At 33.8% G+C, this 24,604-nt stretch overlaps 1 protein-coding gene across 1 annotated transcript in view; it reads right to left on the bottom strand.

Annotated features, from left to right (window-relative positions):
- Positions 1-24,604, bottom strand: part of PDE1A (phosphodiesterase 1A) — a 293,552-nt gene that overhangs the window by 80,626 nt on the left and 188,322 nt on the right. The window contains exon 3 of the mRNA XM_011356541.1: positions 12,452-12,565. Coding sequence (XP_011354843.1) covers positions 12,452-12,565 — 114 coding nt within the window. The remainder of the gene's footprint in view (positions 1-12,451; positions 12,566-24,604) is intronic.

Genomic DNA, 24,604 nt, shown 5'->3' with positions numbered 1-24,604 from the left:
GTTCAAGATATCATGGGAAGGAGTTGAACAAAGTGGACTTCAGAGAGCCAAAGAACAATGTAAAGATAATATGAGTCATTAAGAGGCAGTGCAAGGAATCTCCAAAAATATATTTTACCTACTTTAAAATTTTACTGAGTAAAACAGGCAAATTCACAGAGAGAGAAAGTAGAATAGAAGTTACCAGGGGCCAAGGGGAGGAGGGGAAATGAGGAATTAATGTTTAACAGGTAAAGTTTCTGTTTGGGATCATGAAAAAGTTCTGGTAATGGAAAGTGGTGATGGTCATACAACATTTGAAACGCAATTAAATCCACTGACTTGTATACTCACAAATGGTTAAAATGGTAAATGTTAAATTGTGTATATTTTACCACAACACAATCTCTACTTAGTATTGATCTTCCTGCCCCACTTTCCAGGGAATTATATGTTGCCTCTTCTAATCAGAGAAATGAGACATACAGAAGGGTGTTCCATGTTCCATCTACCCATGTGTGTTCTTCATAGTATTACTAACTGCTGTGGAGAAAAAGGGTGGAGCTGCAGTCCAGAGATGAAGCCTAAGGGCCTATGATTTCCCAGATCTGCGAAAGGTGACCGGACCACAGATCAACAATCATTGCTGTGAGGCACTGCTAATCTCCAATTCGGGACCCTTTGCTTATTGTCCCTGTTCCAAGATGAAATTTTCTGGTTGAGGGAGGCGCTTCAGCACAAGGTCATTTCATATACAACTTGGGGCGCTATTTGGTCCACAAACTTAAAATTCTAACCATTAAGTTTCTAACATCCTCTCTCTCTTTTTTGACATCCTTTAGTACTGTTGTTCTCAAAGCACGGCCCCTGGACCAGGAGAATCAACTGTACCTGGGAATTTATTAGAATTGAACTTCAAGGGCTCTACTCCAGACCTGTTGACATTACTGGGTGGCACCCAGCAGTGTGTTTTAACAAGCCTTCCAGGTGATTCTGACAAACATTAAAGTCTGAGAACTGTTCTTATCCATTCATAGCTTGCCAATGAGTGCAAAATCTCTGCCAAAAAAGTGAGATTTCATCCTCTTGTGAAACGTGAACATAGTAGCACTGCTTATTTCCATATACCCATTATTTCACTGTCAGAGATGGAGTGTCAGTGAACTATATTGGAAGGGACTGGCAGACCAATTTCTGTAAAGGTATATTAATTAATGAATTTGTTATTCTAATGTTATGAATGAGAATTATGTTCACGTTGCTTGGTTGAAAAAAAGGAGTCGACTTCTCAACTTTTGAGATCTATTATCTTAGTGACTTTTAAATATGCAGTACAGTTTTATTAACCATAGTCACTATGCCTAGCTTCTAGAAGAGTGAGTTTCTCAGGGGTGCAGAACAAATACTAAGAAGAACTGGGGTATATTCAGAGGACAGGAGTGTGAGGAAAGACAAAGAATATATGTATTTCTAAACCTATGAAGCCAAAATATCAGCAACAATGACAAGAGGATGTTAATAATAGACAAACTGAATTGCAAAATAATTATCAATGTATAGAGAGTATTCTTCATAAATATTTGTTGAATAAGTGTATAAAAACATAGGCAGAGCGTCTCTGGTTTTAGAGGTTGTTAAAATATTCAGGTATTATCAGTGGTTAGATGAAGAATAAAGTCATTCTTTGTTTTAATGCACATATTTTATTCATATTAACATTCTCAGTCAGGTCCTGCTTCACGTGTGAAAAGATGACATCACACTAAAAAATATATATTTCCTGTTACCCTGAATCTCCTTGTCTTTATAAGTCAGCCATTACTTCACTCAATGACTCAAGTTATGTATGACACGCAATAACTGAGGGAAGTAAAAAACTCCTGTTTCTGAATTTGAGTTTCAAAATCTAGGTCACATAGAAGGAGGAAAGGCCAGGCAAAGAATTTAACAGAAGAATATGTGATGAGTCAGAGCAGAGTCCCATTCCTATAGAACATCACTATAGAGCATCACTATAGAATAATCCAAATATACCCTAGTTAATCAAGAGGAGTCAGAAAAGAAGACAGAAGAGATTTTGAGAAGGGCCACTGAATCCTTCCTGACATTCTCCAAATCAAGACAAACCTGAGGGGAAAAGGGAGACAGCAAACTGCATTAAGTTTCTAGGATCTTGGAGCAGAAGCAAGCTGGATGTCCCACTCCCAACTACCACTCCTGTGTAGAATCTGGAGGACAGCAAGATCTCAGCACAGAACTGGTTGATGTGTGTCTAGACAGGCAGTCTTAAAGATAATGGTGACTCAGACTAAATTGATGTAGATGGAGATGAGAAAAGAGATGGAGAATAGACAGTGGCAAAATATACTTTGGAGGTAGATTTGCTAATGGAATATAGTAAAGAATGAGGAAATACCTTTTTATTTAATGAGAAAAAACTAACCTAAGTCTCTGACATTCAGTACCCAATACTTGGCCAAGAACCACCTATGTTGTTTAGCTGTATCATGGAATCAATACGTTTTATGGTCTACCTTGAAAACTTAATCAACCTATTACTTTATTGCATGGGAAAAAAGATTGCGAATTCTAAGTAGCTAATTTAGAAATCAAACATTTGCATTAGGACTTATTAGGATAAGGTGACCCCCTGGAAGGATTAGAGATTAAGAACATGGGCTTTGGAGCAATTAAGACCTATATGGCTGTAAGGATGCTCTTAACAGCAAGTGACATCAAACCTAACCCAAAGTGGCTTAAATAATAGGAGAATTTATTATTTTCCTTAACAAGAAGGCTAAAGGTAGGTTGACTCCAGTAGAGTTTTTTAAATTAACAGGTCCACATATTATCAAGGACTCAGGTTTCCTCCAGCTTCCTAAACTACCAGCTTTAGTGTTAGGTTTAGCTCATGCTTATAGCAAAATGGTTACATCCATTTCAAGCAACATACCCAGATCCAATTACTCAGAGGCACAGGACTCCTTTTCTATAGAGAGGAAATCTTTTGCTGACACTCCCATCAGTGTCATTAACTAGAACTGTGTCACATGTCCATGTCCAAACTCTCTGGTTAGAGAACTGGAGACTACTTACTGGCTTAAATCAATTAAGACTCACTCATCTTGAGCTTGAGATTGGGTTAGGTCTCCTCTGAATCACTTGACTTTGCAGAGGAGAGTGAATAATTGAAAAAAAAAAAAGTGACGGCTATTCTATTGGCAAGGAAGAAGAGAAAAATGGATGTTGGGTATGCTCCATTTAAGTTTTAACCTCTCTCTGACACTTAACAGTTATATGATCCTAAACAAGTAAGTTACTTTTTTTATGCCATAAATTTCTTAACTTTATAGTGTAAATAACATAAGTATCTAATTCATAGGATTTTTGAGAATTATATAGAATCATATATGAAAATTGCATAATATGTTGTCTTGGAAATAATTGTCAAAAAATCTTGTTATTAACATCATTATTAGAGAAGAATAATGTTTAAAATGATATCTTTTTAAAATCCAGGAAATATTTGTTTATATTTTATTGACTAAAATATCACAACAGTGAGATATGATATAATATGTGGAGCTTTTTTGGTCAGTTATCTCTCAAAAGATCTGGTCAGAAATTTTTTTTCTTTTTTCTTAGTGAGGCTGTTTTTCAAAGTTTATAGAAAGTAACACACCAGAGATGCACAGACAATATGAAAATTAACCAGAATAAACTGCAGCTTTTTCTAAGCCTGGTTTTCATACTCTATCTACAAGGTGAGAACAGCTTACATACACAGCACACCTAAAAGCCACCCCTCTCTTCAACCCGCACCATAAAAATGGAATTCATAAAAATCATTATTTGCTTTTTAATGATTCACAGAACTCCAGCACTGTCTTAGCACTTACTCCTCAAATTAACTTTCTCAGGGACTCCTTCAAACAAAAACACTCTAAAAAATACAAGTGTTCATATTTATAAATGCTCCCCAACTAAGCAAATGGTAACTAGCTCTCTCTTGTTATCTTTCTGGTGACCAGGGTAGTTTAGGCATGAGCAGGTCTTTATGAAGGACTTCAAGACTACAGATAAAACCACAGAATTCCAGAACACAAAGGGACTGGAGACTTCATTTCCATGTAAAGAAACCAATGACTAGAGAAAAAAAAGAAACTTTTTTTGCCCATTAGATGATCATTAGTAGGAGCAAAGTCAGGACGGGAGCTGTTCAACATCCCATACACACCCTGAGTCAGGTCCCCTGGCATGTGGTACTTACGTAAACATTTTAGTTTTCACCCTACAGTAGAAACTATTGTGTTTAGAAAAAGCAACTCTCCTCCATTCTTAAATCTTAGGCATGTGATTTCAATAAAACTGACCTCCTACCTCCCTCATGAAATGCCTGACCACTGAACTTGTATATCTAATTTCCTTGGATGTGATTGTTTGAGGGATAAGTATATTACCTAACAAGAGCCAATGAAACAGAAAGGGTATATTTGTTGAAGCCTCTGGGAAAGAAACCCTTTCTCATTCCTGCTACATTTGAAGGTTTGAGGATGTAAAACTTAAAAATACTGCCATCATCTTGTTTGGCTAACACTCAAAGCATTTCATCTTGTTTGGCTAACACTCAAAGCATCAGAAGCAGGCCATTACAGACAGAGCAAGCAAAACAGAAAGGTTGATCTGTTTACATCATTTTGTTCTGAATCACCTATACTTAGAGACAACACTAGCTATCGATGTTTTGGCAGACTGTTTAAGCTGGTTTGGTTGTCACTTACAATTGAAATATTCATGAAAGGTGTTCATTAGTCCAGTTTTTTCTTATTTCCTTCTCCTCTTCTCTAGCTCTTGATGTCTCAGTACACAGGAGTCAGTGCCATCACAATATACAGGTTGTAGTGATTAGCCACAAAGGATTTGCTCTTCATGTCACATTGATCCCTAAGTATTATAGCCCATGTCTCCATTTGGGCCATAATTTTTGTTACACTCTTACCCATGCTAAGCAACTGAGTTTAAAAGGAATGCTAAGTAACCTTTCTGATTTTACAGTGCAACTAGTGTTTTGTTTATTTGGAGATACTTGGCACTAGTTAGCTCTATCTTCATCAATACTTTCCACCTGTGTTTGGCTGTTTGTCTTTTTTTCCTAGATAACTTCCCAAGGATAACTTTCTGATCTAATATTTCTCTAAATATTATTTCTGTTAATTCCAAATTTCTTGTTTAACTCATCATCTCTAGGTTATAAGTACCAGTCTTCCATTCTAAAAATAGTATGATAAAAACCCCAAACAAGTATATGTCCTTATTAATAGATTGCTCTATCTTTTCTTCTTTCTACACTATGAAATTCTTGAAAAATAGTCTGTACTAGTTTTTCGCCAGTGCCGTTCCACATTAATTCCTCATATTACCATAATCTGGCCGGTAGCTTTTTCTCTGTCCTGAAACTCCTCTTTCGAGACATCAGGAATCTCCTAAATGCATCCAAGGGATCTCCCCGTAGCATTTGACTTACCCTTTTTCGTAACACTGTTCTCTTTTTGCAATTGGTAGTCAATATTATTCAGATATACCTCCTTTTCTATATCTATTCTTCTTAAGTCTTCTCTTTAGCGGCTCCATATCTAACTTTAAATTCGTGTGTGTTCCATATCTGTCCTTAACTACCCTCTCACTACACACCTCTATTTGGCATTTTCATCATCTCCCTGAACTTCGGTTACTAGGATAACATGGTGACCCATATTGAGATAGAGCCCCAAGAGTTTTTTGAAACATTAATGGTTGGAAGTGAGAACAATTGACATTTAAAAAGTCAAAAATAATTTGTTTTAATCTAAAGAGGTTTTATATTACCTTCAGAGGCAGACTGCTCTTTTGTTTTATGAAAACTCTTTGAACAGGTCTTTAAGTTACACCAAAATAAAGTGAAGGCCCTATTCTGGCATATAGAAGATTGAGACAATGTCTGTAAGAAGCTAAATGTCTCCGAACAGTAATGTACATGGTTGTCCTCATTGTGAGTACAGCTGCATCACTGAGAAATCTGTGTTATTTAGAAAAAAATGACATTTTTTTCTAAATATACATTTAAACTGTATAGTCTTTGAGTACAGTTGTTGATTCTGGAGATGAATACACAACTTGACATTAATTTTGATAGCCCCTTTCCTTTCTCTTGGCCTTGGAGCTTGAGATCCTAAACCCAGGACAGGAAAACACATTGAAGGCATTTCCACAGAGGATGGTAAGCTGGCTACTGCAAGATGGGTTTGACTTTAGAAGATGCAGAGATATGCGTGGCATATCTATAGAAGGGGTTGAGTTACAGGTTCTGAGAGCATCCTTCAGTAATGTCTTATAGCAGTTACAGCTGATTCTAGCTTTAGTTTGCAGAACTGGAGGAAAGAACTGAGCTTTCTCATGCTTGGACAGCCTGTGGATTTCTGAACTTGAGGGGAAAATAGGTGACCCACAGGGTAACAATTCAGCAATTTGAAGCCAAAGAGCTGGATACGGAGGAAAGGGACAGTCAGGACAGATTGGTAAAATAAGTAAACATTCTCGGGCAATTCTCAAAAACTTTAGGATGGGAAACATGTCAAAATAGCAAAGGTACTCTGATTATTGAAATAAAAATAAAGCATCTCCAAAATTTGGAAACCCCTGAGTTATAATCCTCAAATTCACATTTCTAACTGGCACCATATTTCTGAGCTATAGTGCCCATAAATCTAGCATATTCCAGAATTTTTTTTTACCATAATTCCTTTTGTTAGAAGCCATATCTTTAAGAATGAGCAAGGGGAGCTTTGTCAGAGAACAAAACAATTAACATTAAGCAATACCTGCATGTTTAACAATATCTGGATTAGAATCTTGACTCTGTGCAGTTCCTACCTCCATGTTACTCCTTCTGGTTATGACTTACTGTAACTTAGTGTATCTTCTTGCAATCTGCCAGTGTGCTCAGCTTTCTTTCCGTAACTCTGAACCTCCATTTCTTGTTTGCAGTATTGGTCGTCTTGCTTAGGTCTGTCTTCCCAGAGTTTGACTCATCTCTAGGCACCAGCTCTCTGCACAGCTGTACTCCTGATTCTATTGACCAGTGTGCCTGGTATTCACTCCAGGTACTCAATAAACATTTCTTTCGTAAGTGAATATTTCTTAGTAAATCCCTGTAGAGGTACTTGATTTCAAGAGACTTAGCCTTTAAGGTGCCCTGGATGTCACTCAGTTTCTACTAGACTAACTTCTTGAAGTACTGACTGACATCCATGCATTCTCACTCAAGGTAATCTTTCAATAAAGGATGGTTTTTATCAAGAATATATATTCTATTAAGGTTCCTTTCTATCAGACTGCACTTTGCTTTCACTTCTGTGTACCGTGAGCCCATCTGTCTTTATTTTTTACATGATCGAAAACAGCTCTCAAGAAACTGATATTTTTATTAAGGTGTATAAATCATATATCTTAATGTATTATGTACCCAAAAGTAACTGCATTTTGTTAGTACAACAGAGGGGTCATAATTTAACTTTCACTCTGTCAGATATTGTGTTACATTTAGTCCTCAGAGAAACCCTGTGAGGTCAGCATTGTCATTATTCTTATTTTACAGATAATGAAGCTAGGGAATATTAGAAGTTAAGTAACTTGCTTAAAGAAAGAGATTATTGAGTGGAAAAATCCAAGCTTTGAACAACGTAGAGCCTGCGCTCTAACTATGGCAACCATAAGACTTGGATTGTTCACGTTAAGAAAATGAAATTATAAATTGTGTTGTTAGGCAGATTTAGTAAGCATAATATCCATCTCTGAAAGTATACCTCCCAATCAGCTGCCTACCCTCATGAATAGCAAGCAATTCATGAGGCCGAGGATGCTACTTTGGCAGTATCTCAATCCAAATAAAGACAATCAAACAAAATTTTTTTAAGCCACATGTTCTGGATTACAAATGAGCAGCTCTGAAAAACAATAGCCTCTAGGGACACATCTGAAAGTAGGGCTCATAAAATATTGGCATTTGCAATTGAAAATGTCTTGTTAAAAAACCAACAAACAGTCCTATTCATCAGGGACTTATGCTATAATCCCTCAGACAAGGTCAGAATTCAAATTCTATCAGAACTCTGTTTTTATTTTTCTCACTCAAATCATCTTTCAAGAGAGATTTTTGTTTTGATTTGTTTTCCTAACTGAAACCCTGTAGTCACTGAGGCTTAGTAGGAAAAGGTGTGTGTGTGTGTGTGTGTGTGTGTGTGTGTGTGTGTGTGTGTGTGTGTTGGGGTTGTTAAACCAATTCATAATTTCTGTTTCATCCTGCTTTATTACACGTTGACCTTTTAATGCAGCCCAGTCTAAATTTCAAAACAATGCCTCTCTGGAATATTCACCAAAACATTTTTTTTTCTAGAAAGAGATATTTTTTTCCATTAAAAAACATCTCAGAAGTAAGCAGGTTTTTAATTTAAAACTTAAAAGCAACTAAATGCTCCTTTTTTTTCTAAATAATCTGTTTTGCTAAGGCAAATGCAATATTAATAATTGTATACACATCTTAGCAAAAAATATCTTCAGTTTACTGCTGTATGCCTTACTAAGTTTATAGGAAATCAAACTACATCAAGTATTGTTACTCTAAAATTTCTTGAGCTGATATTTTCATCATGAAGTCACAGTCTTAGAAGATACATATGAGGTAACCTTAGGTCTAAGTGGCATAATGGTAAATGTTTAACCACCGACTCTCCAAAAAAAATTTTTTTTATTTGTTGTAATTTCTCCCACTGTACCCAATTTAAAGCTACCAATGTGATATCTCTGAAGGCAGAGTTGGGAAGAGAAACAACCACAGTCTACACTTCACTGTATCTGATGACTCTGACAGCATACGGGTGTTCATCAAAACTTCCAGCAAGTCCCTGAAATTGCCATTTGGTCAGATGTTATTTAAAGGGTGCAGAGGAGAATTGCGCTTAGTAGCCCAAGCCCTAGAGCCAGGCTGCCAAGGCCCTAACTCCATTCGACTGAGTTACTCTCTGTGGTATTTTGGGTAAGCTATGTAACTTGTCTGTAACTTTATTTCTTCATATGCAAAATGGTAATGAATAAACTTTCTATTTCATAAAATTGCTGTGATGATTAAATGAAATAGTGTATTAAAATGCTTAAAAGAGTTTGTGGCACATCCCAAAACATAATAATAGGCTATTAGTAATAAATGTGAGGTATTGTTTTTCCAGAATTTATAATTCCAAATATCAAAAAGTTTTACACGTTGTCATTTAAATCTTTCAGAGGTTATTTAAAACCATTCGGCAATACTTGCAGATGAGCCAGTTAGAGAGGGAAGAGCAATAAGTAAGAAGTCAGACCTTAGTTTCTAGTCCGTTTTTCAATGCCTAGTTTGTGACCTTTGGCAAACCATTTCACGTCTAAGAATTTTAGTTCTCTTATTAATAAAGTGCAGAAAGTAATGATTACCCTGCCAACTGCGTAGAATTGTGGTAAGACTAATATGAGGTAATGAAACTAAGAGACCTTGGAAGATGGTACAAATATGGGGTATTATTATTAATCCAATTTAAAAATCAAGATGCCTCGGAAGCATTAAAAATAAAATAGTGGTATTTTGCATAATTCGACTAAGAATTGGAAATCATGTGGTAAGAGCTGGGATGTTCTTTGTGAAGAGCAAGAAAGAAAACAAAACAAAACTCCACAATTTTACCATGAAGCAGTGAAGCATTTTTCTTTCTCCAAAAGAGTGATTTTCAAATGAAAAGGAACTATACTTTGAATTGTAACACATATTTAAATGCATTAAGAATCATGGGAAACTAAGCTAACAAAATATCTATGAAATTGTTTCTGGGAAAGTAAATGCAACAGAAAATTTTAAAAATTAATTAATAATAAATATTAATTAATTAATGTTGCATGTAATAATCTACCAAATGAAAGACGGCAAATCATCAGGCAAACCAGATGGTTAGCATTATGTCATTATAAGATGAATAATGTGAATATCTAAATAATTCTTAAAGATAAAAATTCTTTAGTCATATAAATAAATATAAAAAATAAAATGTCAAGGACTTTTACCATGTTAAGTTCAGTCAACTTGTGAACAATAAAGAGAACACATGAAAATAAAGAAATAAGGAAAATCAGGAGCAACATCGGATTTTTAAAAATTTGCACTTTGAATCCCTGTTCACTTAGAATCGTAAACATTTATATACATTCAGTGAAATTAACTAAGAAAACAATTCTGCATAGAGTTTATAATTTAAAAGTGAGCCCATGATTTTTTTCCTTAATTTATGACTTTAAACCATGCTTCAACAGAGGAGTTTCATTTGGCAGACAAAGAAGAGACATAGCCCTTGCAATGCCCTTTTTAAAAATCAATTGTTAATAAAAATTCTCATTATTTGATATTAAAAAGTTTAGTATGTGATACAGGAAGATTTCTAAGTTTTCTTATTTAGGGAGAAAAAAAGCATAATGAAAAACTGTGCATATAGTCTGCTACCTTTCATGAATGAAGAAGAGAAAAACATGAAATAAAAATTTGTAATAAATCATCGGGAATATACATAGGAAATTTATGAGTTGGGAATTTGAGTAGATTGGGTCAGGAGTGGAGGCCAGACGTTTGTGAGGCCTCCATTATTTATTATTTTGATTTTATTATTTTGATTTTTTAATCATGTGAATTTATTACCTATTAAATAACAGTGTGTGTGTGTGTGTGTGTGTGTGTGTGTGTGTGTGTGTGTGTGTGTGTGTGTATGATAGAGAGAGAGAGAGAGAATGTGTTTAAGTACATTTATATATATAAAAACTTCAATCTCACTTCTGGTCTATTTTTCACTTCTCCAAGCTCAGGCCTGACCCAGGCATGGACATCTGCAGAATGGAAGGGGTCTGATGGATGTCTTCATCCTCCATTTCCATCTTCCATCCCACTCACTCTGTTCTTTCTCATTTTTCAGAATGTGGTGGGAGGAGGCAGGAAATTATAGGAGTCAAAGAGTTTTATAAAACTGGTCTGTTTGTTATCACCTGTGTGACAAATGCCCAAATGCTGGTTATTGTTTTGTAGGGATAGCTTTTGTGGGTCGTTCAGAAACAACTCACTACACTGAGAGTGTACCTTAAACATTACATGTTCTCTGATATTTGGGCTGAATTTTTATGATTTCTACCCTGGCTCTTATATCAACAATCACCCCTGTAGCCTCTTTTTTATTTTCTGAACTGTTTTCTTTGGTCAATCTCTTCAAAAGACCTCTACTTCTCCTGCCTCATGACTTTGAAAAAACTAAGTGCCTTTTCTCTGCTAAACTCTGGAAGTGCATGTCCCTCCCACCACAGTGTCCCTTTTAACTGTGAATTCAGTGTTGTCTCAATCAGCCTGCAACCTTTATCTTTGTGAGGTGAGAGTCAGGAATTGGTCTCAGTACTCTCTGAACTCCACGACACTGGTCAAATCTCCCAAGAACCGTCTTATCATACTTCACTGAGTCTTCTATTAGCATTAATGTCCTCAAGAACCCCTCCCATGACTTGAGGTCAGGGGTCAGTTTCTCCTTAGAGAAGAAAGAAAATGCACAGTTCTCCCTATAGGCCAGGGTTTCTTAACCTCTATACTGTTAACATGTATGGCTAGATAGTTCTTTGTTTGGGGGATTTTCCTGTGCATTGTAGGATGTTTGGCAGCATCCCTAGCCTCTACGCATCATATTACAATCTTACACCCTCATCAACCAAACTAAAAATGTCTCCAGACATTGCCATATGACCCCTGAAAGGCAAATAGCCTGATTGAGAGCCACAACACTAGGCTAACAACTTTCTTCAAATAAATCCCAATTTCCTAATCTCCTCACCACTCTGCTAATTATGAGGATAGTTGATGAGGTTTAGGTGATGGTCAAATACACGTTTGGGACTGCCCCTTAGTAATCTCTGTGTAGAGGATCTGCTATATATAGATATATCTCATTAGAATGTGTGGGTATTCTCTCAGAAGGAATTTTCTGAGAAGAATTCTGAAATATTGAGATAATAAGAAAATCCTTACATCAGTGAAAATGAGTATAAGCATACATCTGTTTCTGACATGTAAACACATGGGCCTAAGGACAGTGAGGGTAGGGGGAGAGGAGACTTTTTAATTTATTCATTTTGTGGCTTTATTTGACTACTTTTTGATATTCAAGCATTTGGATTAAATTATGTATTTGTATTTTTGTTTTGTTTTGTTTTTAAAAAGAGCATAGTTAAGTGGCTACATGAAGAGAAGCTTTTTAAATTTAAATAAGATTTGATTTTGGTTTCACGAATAAGATATGCAAAATTCATGTTTGAGATAAAGGAAAGTCAAAAAAGAGGGAAAAGGGGAGAGAGGCAAAGAAGATAAAAGAGAGAGGAGGTTAAAATTTACCTTGTTTCATCAATATAAACTGCTTCCAACACAGATGCTGCATATTCAATGTTCTTCTTTAAGTCTACAACGTTGACATCACCTTTTTCCAGCTGCTTCACTAAGCATCTTAGTCTATTTTTTTAAAAAGTAGGCAAAAAGAGAGAAAAATAAAAAGAGATTTATTATAACTATGTGGAAAATAGTCTAATATTAAATATATATATCAAGTAACATTTTTAACATATCTTTCTTGGTCATTAAATAGAAAAATGTTTGATTGTCTAGGTACCATATTTCAAGGACAGTCTTTCTGAAAATTCAAGACAATATAGATGTTTTCATAAAAGTATGTTCCTAACACTAGAATTTATTCTATGGCTTTTCTGTTTCTTCAGAGTTGGCACTAAGAGAATATTTAAAGTGTACTCTTTTGACCACTACTGTAGTAATTATTCACTGTATTTAGCAATGAAAATAAAAATGAAAGGCAAAAGATTCAAGAAAATATAGGCGAGATGAGAAAAAAACATATGTATGTGTTTTTACAGCAATTTTTTTCACCTGAGACAGATCTATAAAATATTTTCTCTTGTTTTTATCCATGGGATGATATGTCTCAGTTCTCGGAGAAATTTTAAGGCATAGGGATCAACTAAGCCATGTCTGGATTCCTGAATCAGAGAAATTGTGAGATCATTAATGTTATTGTTTTAAGCCACTAATTTTTTATGCAGCAATAGATATCTCAAGGAGTAAGATAATACAAATTGCTTCAAAAAATTTCTAACACTTTTAGAAATTTTATGCATTAATTATAAATCAAGTGTTTCTGAAGATATTGCCCCCCCTAGTAGGGAGGAAAAAAATTTCTTACTCTGTACATACTGTAGATAAACAATGTAAAGACGATTTATCCATTTTCCTAAGTCAGCAGACAATTTAGTTCCATTCGGGAGCCAACGTATAAAGTATTTCAGGGAGAATGGAGTATATCTACTTTTAGGCACTGTCTTCGAGACAGTGTAGCAAGTTTTTTGAAAATTTACTTTGGATGATTTGCAATACCAAGGCTAGGGTATAAAGAGAAGTTAAAAAGTTTAGCAAGGTTATTTGAAATTCCTCCATCAATAAGAAACTTTTTTTTCTTCACGGAAAAAAGTTATACCTAGATTAAGACTTATTACTCAAGACACTATAAATAATTACTTTTTGTACCATATACTTCTGTATGATAAAATATTAGCAGACAATGACATTGAAAAATAAATTCTATGTGCCAATAAATGTCTTATTTGTACAGATGAAGCAAAATAAAACAAAACAAAAATAACACCTAGAACAGGTTACTTAGAAAGGAAAAAATAAGCCTGGCTTTGAAGCATAAAACACTGACTATAATAATAATGGAGCAACAGATAGAGTGTTTTGAAATTTTGTAATATTTATAACCCAGTCACATTATATTACCTTTTATGTATGAAAGTAAAAGAGTTTCACAACTCTGCAATGGCTAAAAAATATACCACTTGTGTATCTTGTGAAAATTAGTTGGTACAATTTGGTTGAATTTGGTTTTATGATATAGTTTTAAAACCAATAAGTACTTCAGATGGCCTCCCTTGTTTATGAATAAATGAATTCTATTTTTGAGTTAGCAATTTTCTCCACTAAAAAACTACATTTTCCAGGCTTTCTTGAAGCTAAGTATAGTCATGAAACTTCATTCTGACCAAGGAGAATAAATAGAGGTGGTTGAGTTAAGAGTTTCAGAAGAATTATTTTGAAGAGGGTAACTCAGCTGGAAAGCAGTTCTCATTTGTCCCTTGCCCATTACTTATTGCCTGGAATTGTCTCAAGGATCAGCAGCCATCTAGGATCATGAAGTGACCTGGCAGAAGGAAGCTACCCACTAAGAATGACAGAGAATAAAGATGGAAGGAGCCTGGATCCCATGCTGTGAAATCACCTACCTCTGAGCTTATTTCCCATGAGAGAAAAAAACTGTGTTTAAGCTACTATTATTTTGAGATTTCTTCTATATGCAGCTGAGCCCAATCATAACTGATAAATGAAAAGAATAAGAAATGACTCAAAGAACTGAAGAATGGAGAAATTGTCACATAAAATGAGTGGGGATGCCCTTGGGAAACTATTCATGTGTGTACTTCCTAACTCATGATAGCTGGCAGGTGTTCCCAGGGAAATCATTAGACTATTATCAAATTAGCAGATCACACATGACGAAACCTGTAACATCAAGGGGCTCTAATACTTGCATGATGAACATGCTCTTTCACAAGACATCTCGTTATGACTTAAAAACAACAAAAACAACAAATATTATGAACTGTTATATCTTAATAGGAGTGTAAATCTATAATCTGACATAAGAAATCACTCTGAAAAAATACTCCAAAAGTTTCTACCACCCACTTAGAAAATCTAGTTAGATATGGTGATAATTCTGTATAACCATGACCACCCAAACACACGCGTATGTACATCCTCCGCCCCCAGCAAACTATGTCAACTCAAAAGACTGAAAGAAAATATATAATTTTAGGTTACTAGGATTTCTTTCTTCTTTATCTCCTTTGCCTATATGTACCAAATTTCCTCTAATGAGTACATATTTCTATTTACATAAAAAGAAAAATCTTTGTATTATAAAAAGATTATAATTATAACAGCAGGTTAATGGAATAATTTATATAATTATTATTCCAATTGTGGATTTGCTTTTTAATCAATTTATGCATATAATAATCCCCAACAATCTTATTTAGGTTATTATTTCACTTTCTTTATAGAATAATATGCCAAACATTTACATAAATCATTTTCAAATGATTATATATATTAAACTGATGGGTTCCAAAGCATTAAGGTTTCACTGCATGTATCTGGGAAATTTTTTAATTTTTTTTTTTTAAAAGGTAATTATAGAAAATTTACCTAATTCCTAAGCCATCCTATGGGCAAATTCTCAGATTGAAGAAGAAAGCACAAATGCATGTGCTGAAAATAAAATGGTTTCTTTCATTGGAGTAGGCAAGCTGAATAAAAAAGTTTTATTAATACCAGGCCTATATACGTCCTTCTGCTTCCCAAAGTTTAGGTTAAATACCTGTACTTGGTGTTCTAACCTGAGCAGTTTCTGGTTCAGCAATCTGTGAATGGAGACTCCACTAGATACTCTGCTTGGTAGCAAAATCGAATAGCATAGAGTAGCTACATATAAGTGGATAATATCACCAAAAGATGTTAAAACAAACCCAAGTCAGTTAAGTAATTATTTAGTATTTATTATTGTATCTGGGGCTGTGTAAAAACTATATATGAATGCATATAAGAATATATATGAATGTATATGTAAAGATATATACAGACACAAACACATGCACATACATATACATATAAATTCACGGGCATCTGTGTATGCACCATAGTACCCATCTTCAAGATGTTTTCAGTCTCTGGGGATGGCATGACATATGCAAATAATGTGGTCAAATGTTAAAATGTACACATTTCTCATTACTTCTTTTACGTACACCCTAATTTCCAAGCAAACTGATTTCATCACTGTTCCTCAAACACTGTCACATCATCCTAGATTCAACTCTTTTTTTTCTCATATCCCATCTTTAGCTGTCTGAATCATGTTTAGTTACTAGACATATCTGAGTGCTACCTCTACTGTAAGTTTTTTGATGATTCCCAACCATTGTGATCTCTCCTTACACAGAAAATAAAACACACTTCATTAATTACTGAGTAAAAACTGAAATTTCTCTGGTTTCCATTATAATTTCAATTTTTTGTACGTAACATTTTCCCAATTGACTTCTCATCCAATAAAAAAATTATGAAGCATTCAAAGAAGCAGGAAAATCAATCCATCTGAAGATAAAAATCGATCAATTGAAAATGACCCAAATATAACAAAAATGATAACATTAGTAGGCAAGGATGTTAAAACAGTTATTATCAAAACACAACAATATAAATAACATTATTCCAATACATTTAACAATTATTTATATAAGATGAATAATTTCCTTACAAGACACAAACTACCATGTTTCAAAAAGAAATAGATAAACTGAATTTGCAGTTAAAAACTTTTACATAAAGGAAACTACATGCTCAGATGATTTCATTGAATTTATTTAAGGAAGTAATAATATCCTTTGCCTACACATTTTTATAAAAATAATCCCAAGTCATTCCAGGAGGCCAAAATTACTTTTATAACAAAACCAGATGAAACATTACAAGATGCAGAAGCAGAAGAAGAGGAAAAAGAACAGATCTTATGAACATAAATGTAAAAATTCTTAACATTTTAGGAAATAAAATCCACCAATATATAAAAGAATAACACATCATAAAAGAGATTTATCCTAGGAATGAAAAGTTTTTATAAGATTGAAATGTTAGTCAGTATAATTCACTATTTTAAGAAACTAAATAAGAATGGCCATAGTATCACCTCAATAAATACTTAAAAAGCATTTGACAAAATTCAACATAAATGCTGATTGAAACTCTTAGCATATTAGAAATAGAAGGAAACTTCCTCACCTGATAAAGTCTACAAAAATTTATAGTTAATGTCAAAAGTCATGTTAAATGACTAAATGCTTTCTTCCAAATATAAGGTATAAGGCTTTACTCTCATCACAGTTATCCATCATTGTACTGAATCTTTTAGTCAATGCAATAAGGCAAGAATAAAAGGCATCCAGGTTGGAAAAGAAGAAGTAAAACTGTCTTTGTTTACAGACAGCATGATTGTCTAAGTAGAAAATCTGATGGAATATACCAAAAAGTTATTAGAAGTAACAAATGCTTTTAATAAGTTTGCAATATAAAAAAAAAAAAAAACAAATACAATATCAATGTCATTTCTATATAATTGTAATAGACCATCAGAAATTAAAATGAAAAGCAATATTATTCACAATAATACCCTCAAATGTGAAATTCTTAGACACAAATCTGGCAAAGTATGTGCAAGTGCTATAACTGAAAACTGCAGAACATAGCTAAAAGAAATTAAAGTCGACCTCAATAGATGGAGGGATATGCTGTGTCCATAGATTGAAAGACTCAATATTGTTAACATGTTATTTCTACACAAATTGATCTATAGATATGATACGATCCCAATAAATATCCTAGAAGGCTTTTCTGTTGTACATATTGACATGCTGATTCTAAAATTCATATAGAAATGCAAAGGACCTACAATAATCAAAACAAATTTAATAAAAAGAACAGAGTTGGGGATTCACACTCCTTCAAAACTTATAAGACTTCAAGATTTATTTTAAAGCTACAGTAATCAGTACAGTATAAAAGGCATAATATGCTACATTATTAACACCAAGATAAGTAGATCAGTGGAACAGAATATAGAGTCTAAGAAGAGACTCACAAGTATATAGTCAATAGATTTTGGAAAAAGTTGCAAAGATAATTTAGTGGAAAAAGGATAGCATTTATAATGAATAGTGCTGGATCAATAGAAATATATATGTATAAAAGGAACTTTAATCCACATATGCATCACATATCTAAATGCTTATTTTAAAACTACAAACCTAGAAGAAAATACAGGAGAAAAACTTTTGTGATCTGAATCAGCAAAAGATATCTTAGATATAATATCTAAAGTACTCTCTATGAAAAAAAATAAGTTGCACTTCATCAATATTAAGAATTATTCTTCAAAAAATTGTTTAAAGAATGAAAAGACAAACCACAGACCAGAAAATATTTGCAAATCATATATCTGATAAAAGATTTGTATCTAAAACACATAAAGACTTGCAAAACTCATTAAAAGACAACAAACCCAATACAAATTCTGCAAACAATTTGAACAGCCTCTTCACACAAAAAAAGATATATTTATGGCAAACATGAAAGATGCTAAACATGAATAGTTATTAGAGAAATTCAAGTTAAAACAATAATATGATATAACCAAACATCTATTAGAATGACTAAATTAAAATAACGGATCATAGCAAATATTGGCAAAGATGTTAAGCAACTGGAACATTGCTGTTGGGAATGTTAATAGGTATGATCACTCTGGAAAACAGTTCCTTAAAAAGCGAACATTTATCTACCACATGACTCAGACGTTTTATTCTTTGATGGAAAGAAAAAGAAATATATGTCCTTACAAAGACTTATACATCAATGTTCATAGCAACTTTATTTGTAATAGCCCCAAACTGGAAACAACCCAAATATTCATCAACAGGTAAATGAAAAAACAAACTCGGGCAAATTCATCCAAAGTTCCACTCAGCAATAAAAGGAATAAACTATTGATACACACAATGACATGAATGAGTCTTAAATAATTATGCAGAGTGAAATATCTGCATATTTTATTTTCATTTATGATTCCATTTATATAGAATTTTAGAAAATGCTAACTATCCTTACAGTGATAGGAAGCAGATCAGTAGTTGCCTGGGAATGGGGGAGGTGGGATCAGGGAGGAAAGAAAGGGAAAGATTATAAAGGAGCTTGAGGAAACTTTTGAAGATAATGGAAATGTTCATTTTCTTGATTGTGGGGATGGTTTCATAGGTATAAGTGAATTCTTATCACACTTATCAATTCATAAATTACCAACTAAAATATGTAATCATTAATTTGAGCTAGAAAAAGGATATGTGCTAAATAAATGCTGTTATACATCTTCATTTTCATCAATTTTATTGAAATACTTAAAATTCCATATATTTACTATCAAAGACACAAACAAAAGCTAAAGCAGCATTAAAGTTATAATGATCTTTTCCCTAATAGAATGACACTAATCTGATAATTCATAAGACTTTTAAAATCAGCCTGAATGTTATGAAAAGAACAGCCTTTGATCTTAGCTTTTTAGAGGGACTCCCTTACCTTCTGATGATCAGAACACTTAAAAGAAGACAGAAATGAAAATAGAAATACTGTCTTTGAAAATAATTGATTGATTCTGTAATTCAAAAGAGAAATAATTTCCACCTTTGAACAAAGAGTACTGAGCTGTAGAATATGATTGAGTATTTTTTATCCAAATATAGAACTGCCATTTTCCAAATGAAAAAATACTCAATATGAAATGATGTAGCTTTCGTAATCAAGTACTTCAAATACTCTTAAGGTTACCTACTATATTGCTACATGACTCAATCTTGCAAAAAGACTATCTACATAACTAAGAATATTCTCATACTAAAAAATCTTATGTGTCTATTCACATCTGTATTAATTCTATGAACTAAAATACCCAGGATATCTCTCATGCTGTAGACCATAAATAATAAATTAGTTATAAGAGAATTAATAGTAAGAGAATTGATAATCATTATTTCCATTTTTGACTTGATTGTAATACAAAAGTGACAAGATATTGTCATCAGAATGCTGTAATAAGAATTAGAAAAGCTAAAAGCTAAAGAATATTTACAGCAGATATTAACATTAACATTAAAATATGGCCATACATAGGAATGCACCAAACACACACAAATAGGGATGCTCAGAACAAGAAGCTATGTCATTTTCACTAACTTCTGCTTGTCTCTGATCCTAATATGATAAAAAAAATGATAAGAAGCCATTAAATAATGAAATTGTCTACTCTGCAGGTCAATGCTTAGGAAAGTAAATTCTAACCTTAGTCTAAGAAGTGAAGTTTACAGATTCAAAGCCTTTTAAAGACATTTTTCTTTCACATAGGTAAATATTATCATTATAAAGCTCTTTAATACCTTCATTTTATGGTATAAATAATTCCCCAAACAATTGATATCATCAAAGTGGAAACAATAGTATGGCAAATATTATAAGCCTTTGATATAGGTTTACATTCTACATTTAAAGCAGCAAAATAATCCCAATGAGATGGAAAATATGATGAAAAAGTATCTTTATAAGTAGAAAGGAATACATAATTATCATCCCTCTTCTCCCAAAATCACAATTTAGCTAAATAATCGATTTACCTAAAGATTAAACTTTTTAATACAGAAATGGGCATTGTGTAAACCCCAGCATGTTAAAGAATTTCTTTTAAGTACAGAGATACATTCAAATAGTTAGAAATGCTTACAAGATCAATTTTTTCCTCCTTGGAGGCAAAAGAACAGTAAGACCATTTTAACTCTAAAGAGGGAACCAATCATTTGTGCCCATTTACTATTACCCCTCTGAAATACTACGGGCTAGGTGGACTCAAGGATTTTCCTTAAAAGGTTACATATTTAAATTAATATGTATATAAATATATATTTAAATGCACATATATTTAAACACATTTAAATACACAAAATATATACTAGATTTATATATTTATATTTATAAAATATATTTGTTTTATATAGTAAATATATTTATATATAAAATATGTCCTCATATTTATATATTTTATACATAAAGTTAAATCTGTGTGTTCTGATGAAGAAAAAGTAGTGACCTTCACCTACTAGTAAGGTATTTATTTAAACCAGAGAAGAAAGGTTAGGAATAGGGCACACACATAGCAGACCCACTGAAGAACAGTTAAACATTTTATGACATTCTATTGGACCTTAGAAAACATGTATTTAGCACTAAGCTCAAGTATCCACTCTGTGCTAAAGAACTCACTTGTCTCTCCAGACTCACTCTACTGGTCTCTATGCTGCTCCTTGCCCTGAGAAGGGGAATATAAAGACTACATCAGGCACATGGAGAGCATGAGCAGGAGATAGGACGGAGGGAGAAGAGTGAAGTCATCGTACTACTCTCCTCCTTCCTGCAGGGTCACCCTCCAAGAAGGTCACCTGTCAAGCATCCCTCTCCACCGAGTTCTCCCCTTCTCCATCTCCCTCTCTCTCTCTCATCAGAAACAACACATTCATGGAACCCCATGTTACTAGCCCAGAAGTATTATATTATCCCAGTGGTTCCCTACATTTGTCCCACAACTGTAAATGCTCTTTATTAAAGGCTTCTCAGATTACCCATTTTAACTGCGTCATCTTTTTCTAACTCCCATACTAGAGACTTTTACTACAGTCCTTTGAGGGTATTGAAAAGTCTGTAGAGGCAGGGCTTTAAAGTCAGTGGGGGCTGGCTCTACTTACATTTACCTTTTTCCTGGTATTCAGGGAAAGGAGCAACACACTGACTAGAGAACTATGTCCAGTTTTCTGTAGTGATCAGCATTACAGTGAGCTCTGGCTCATGGAAACTACACAAAATGCTGAGGTTCAGCTGCGTCATCGGAAATACAGGAGAGCAAAGACACCAAATTGCCACTTTCACCACTGGAGGACCTGACTCTTGAAAGGAGTGTTTATGGAAGATAGCTGATGATAGCTGGGTCAGGGAATGTGTGGCATAATTTTTAAAATTTAAAAAAAGAAATAGATAAAAAAAGATTTGTGGCTTGCATTTAAGCCTGATGGATTTTAAAATGTTTTTATTACTGTTCACTGCTGAAATGTCATTAACATAACATAAAAGGATTGAAAAGGTAAAAGAGCTACAAGGAGAAAGAACAGGAAACAAGATAATAGGAGAGAAAAGTTTACAACACATTTTTGGAAAAATTAAAGAGTGAGATATGGCAACTGATTTAGCAGTAACCAAGAAAGAGAAACAAAGAACAGTGCTTTCAAAGGGTGATTACACAGAGAGTAAGAGAATCCCCACAGAAACTCAGAACAGCTCATGAAGTAGGGACACCAAAGATCCTATAATGCACGTATCACTTTGGGCTCAAAATAAGAAGGTGAAAATCTTTTTAGAGCTTTCAGATTTTTTTCTCTATCCCAAATCGTAGGAAATTGTACCAACAGCACACCTGAAAATGAAACAGATTGAAAACAAGGGGATTGAATGAAAGTCAGTATGTTTAGTGATGATACCTCAGGTTCTTTTATCCCATCTAGTCACAGAATGGAGACTGGGGGATTTACTGCCAGGAAAAGCACCAGAGAAATGACATTTTGGCAACAAACAGTTCACAGCTTGCTCACCCTTGGGTGAGGCTCAGCAGGTGACAAGCACCACTTATGCACAGAGAAATTCTAATCACTTTTCAGAGCCACATTCTTTAATATTAATGGCCTGTCAGCGGTGTGAGCAAGCATTGAAGGAAAAGCTGCACCATGAAAGACAGACAAATATAACAGAACAAATAAATTTGGAGGATATCAAAATAATAGAAACCCCTCCAAAAAATACTTTTTAAAATGTTTTTTAAAAACATCATTCATGAAACAAGAACATAATACTACTTTTTTAATGTAATACATGGTGATGAAAGAGCTCTTGGAAATTAACACTAATGATTTACACTAAATGTAAACAGAGGAGTGGAGAAGAAAGTCTGATAACCCATAAAGTGGACAAAAAGGCAGCAAGATGAATAATAGAATAATAAAGATAAGAAAATTAGAAGGTTAGTTCAGGACATCTAATGTTCGGCTAACTAAAGCTCTAGACATCAGGAATAGAAGAAATTATCAAAGAAAAAGTCAATTTCCCAGAACTAAAAATCTTCATTTTGAAAGGACCCAGGTTTGTATCATGGGCATATGTACTTGGTAGTCACATAGGATTTTGTGCTTAGAAGGACCCCGCCCTTGATTTAGTGTTCTGCTGTCACTATCTTGAAATTCTTAATAAGTTTTTAACAAGAAGCCCCACATATTATGCTGCTGATCCTTGGGTCAACCTAGAATTCTATAGACAGCCAAGCTATTAATCAAGTTTGAAGAAAGAATAAAGGCATTTTCAGATATTCAATAACTCCAAAAATTTGGCTTTCCAAGCAGACTTTTAAAGAAGCCACCGAGAGATATATTTGACTAAAACAATGATATAAACAACAACAACAACGAATACAGATACGTGAAGAAGGGAAGTCTCCGAATAAGAGACATGTGCCCATCCTAGGAATTAACTAGTCTAGGTTGAAGTAGGAGTGCAGAGGAAAAGAAGTAGGAGCTAAGTCTCTCTGGGAAAAACTGAAACTGATGAGCCATGAAACTGATAAGATGTTCGGAACTTTGTTTTGACAGGTCAGTTGAGCATTCATAAATTATAAAATATATGAAAAAATACAGTAATTATGAAATCAAGGAGGAGGAAAAAATGTATACAAGATGGAAAAGTGATTTAATACTATTTAATTGGCAAGCGAATAATATTTACAAAACACACTACTATAAACACTAGTGACTGAAAAACAAAATGAAGTACAATATGACTCTCGGAAGATGAGAGTAGGAAAGTTGGTGAAGTTAATGTATGAAAGCTATTTCCTCTGTTATCATTATGGATATCAACTGATAAAGTCTGAAATTAATAAATCAAGAAATAGTAAAAGCATATTATTTGTAAATGTGCTAAAGGAACAACTAAAAAGAATTAAACCATTGAGGTCATTTCCTTCTGGGAAATTGACTGCTTTTTTTGATAATAATAAAAAGAATCTTAATGACATTAAAGTGAAATGGTCAATATATTGCTCACAAGACAAGTGATTTAACTTAGAAGTCAAGTCCTTTACTTGGTAGTTTTGGAATTACTGACCATGACAAATTTAAATGGCTGAAAAATAAGATGTCAAAATTCATTCTGAAGTGGAAGCAAAGAAAGACTTTGAAAAGGTATTAAGTATTTCAATCATGAATTGATGGTCATGTTGAATTCCAGTTGTTCTAGGTTCTTTTAGATACACAGTAAAGCATAATAAAGAAAATGACACATGATAATTAAATATACAGCTGTTCATCACATGTTCCATTGCTCATGAACTAAACTGACTGAAAACAGGCATATATGTTTCAGAATTGATGTAGACACACAAAAATGCATATTATGTGAAAAGAGAAAGAGAGAGATGGGGAAATAACATAAAATATGAGTAGAGTGAATTATAATGACTGAATTTATTACATATTTTTTGGCAAATTCAGAGAAGGGAAAAAGTATATTGAGTCATACTGCAAAAGTCCAATTAGAATGTGGTTTAGAAAAAATAAAAGTGCGTAGACAAGAGTTTGGAGAGGCAAAGAGCATCATGAAACTGGGGTGCTCCTAAAGCAATGAGGGGCTGAAAATCAGAAAAGTATCAAATGAGTAAAGCAAACTCAGAAC

This window comes from Pteropus vampyrus, unplaced genomic scaffold (genome assembly GCF_000151845.1).
Source record: "Pteropus vampyrus isolate Shadow unplaced genomic scaffold, Pvam_2.0 Scaffold2, whole genome shotgun sequence".
Taxonomy (NCBI): domain Eukaryota; kingdom Metazoa; phylum Chordata; class Mammalia; order Chiroptera; family Pteropodidae; genus Pteropus; species Pteropus vampyrus.
Note: the sequence above shows the minus strand (reverse complement) of the source record. Positions and strands in the feature narration are given on the sequence as shown.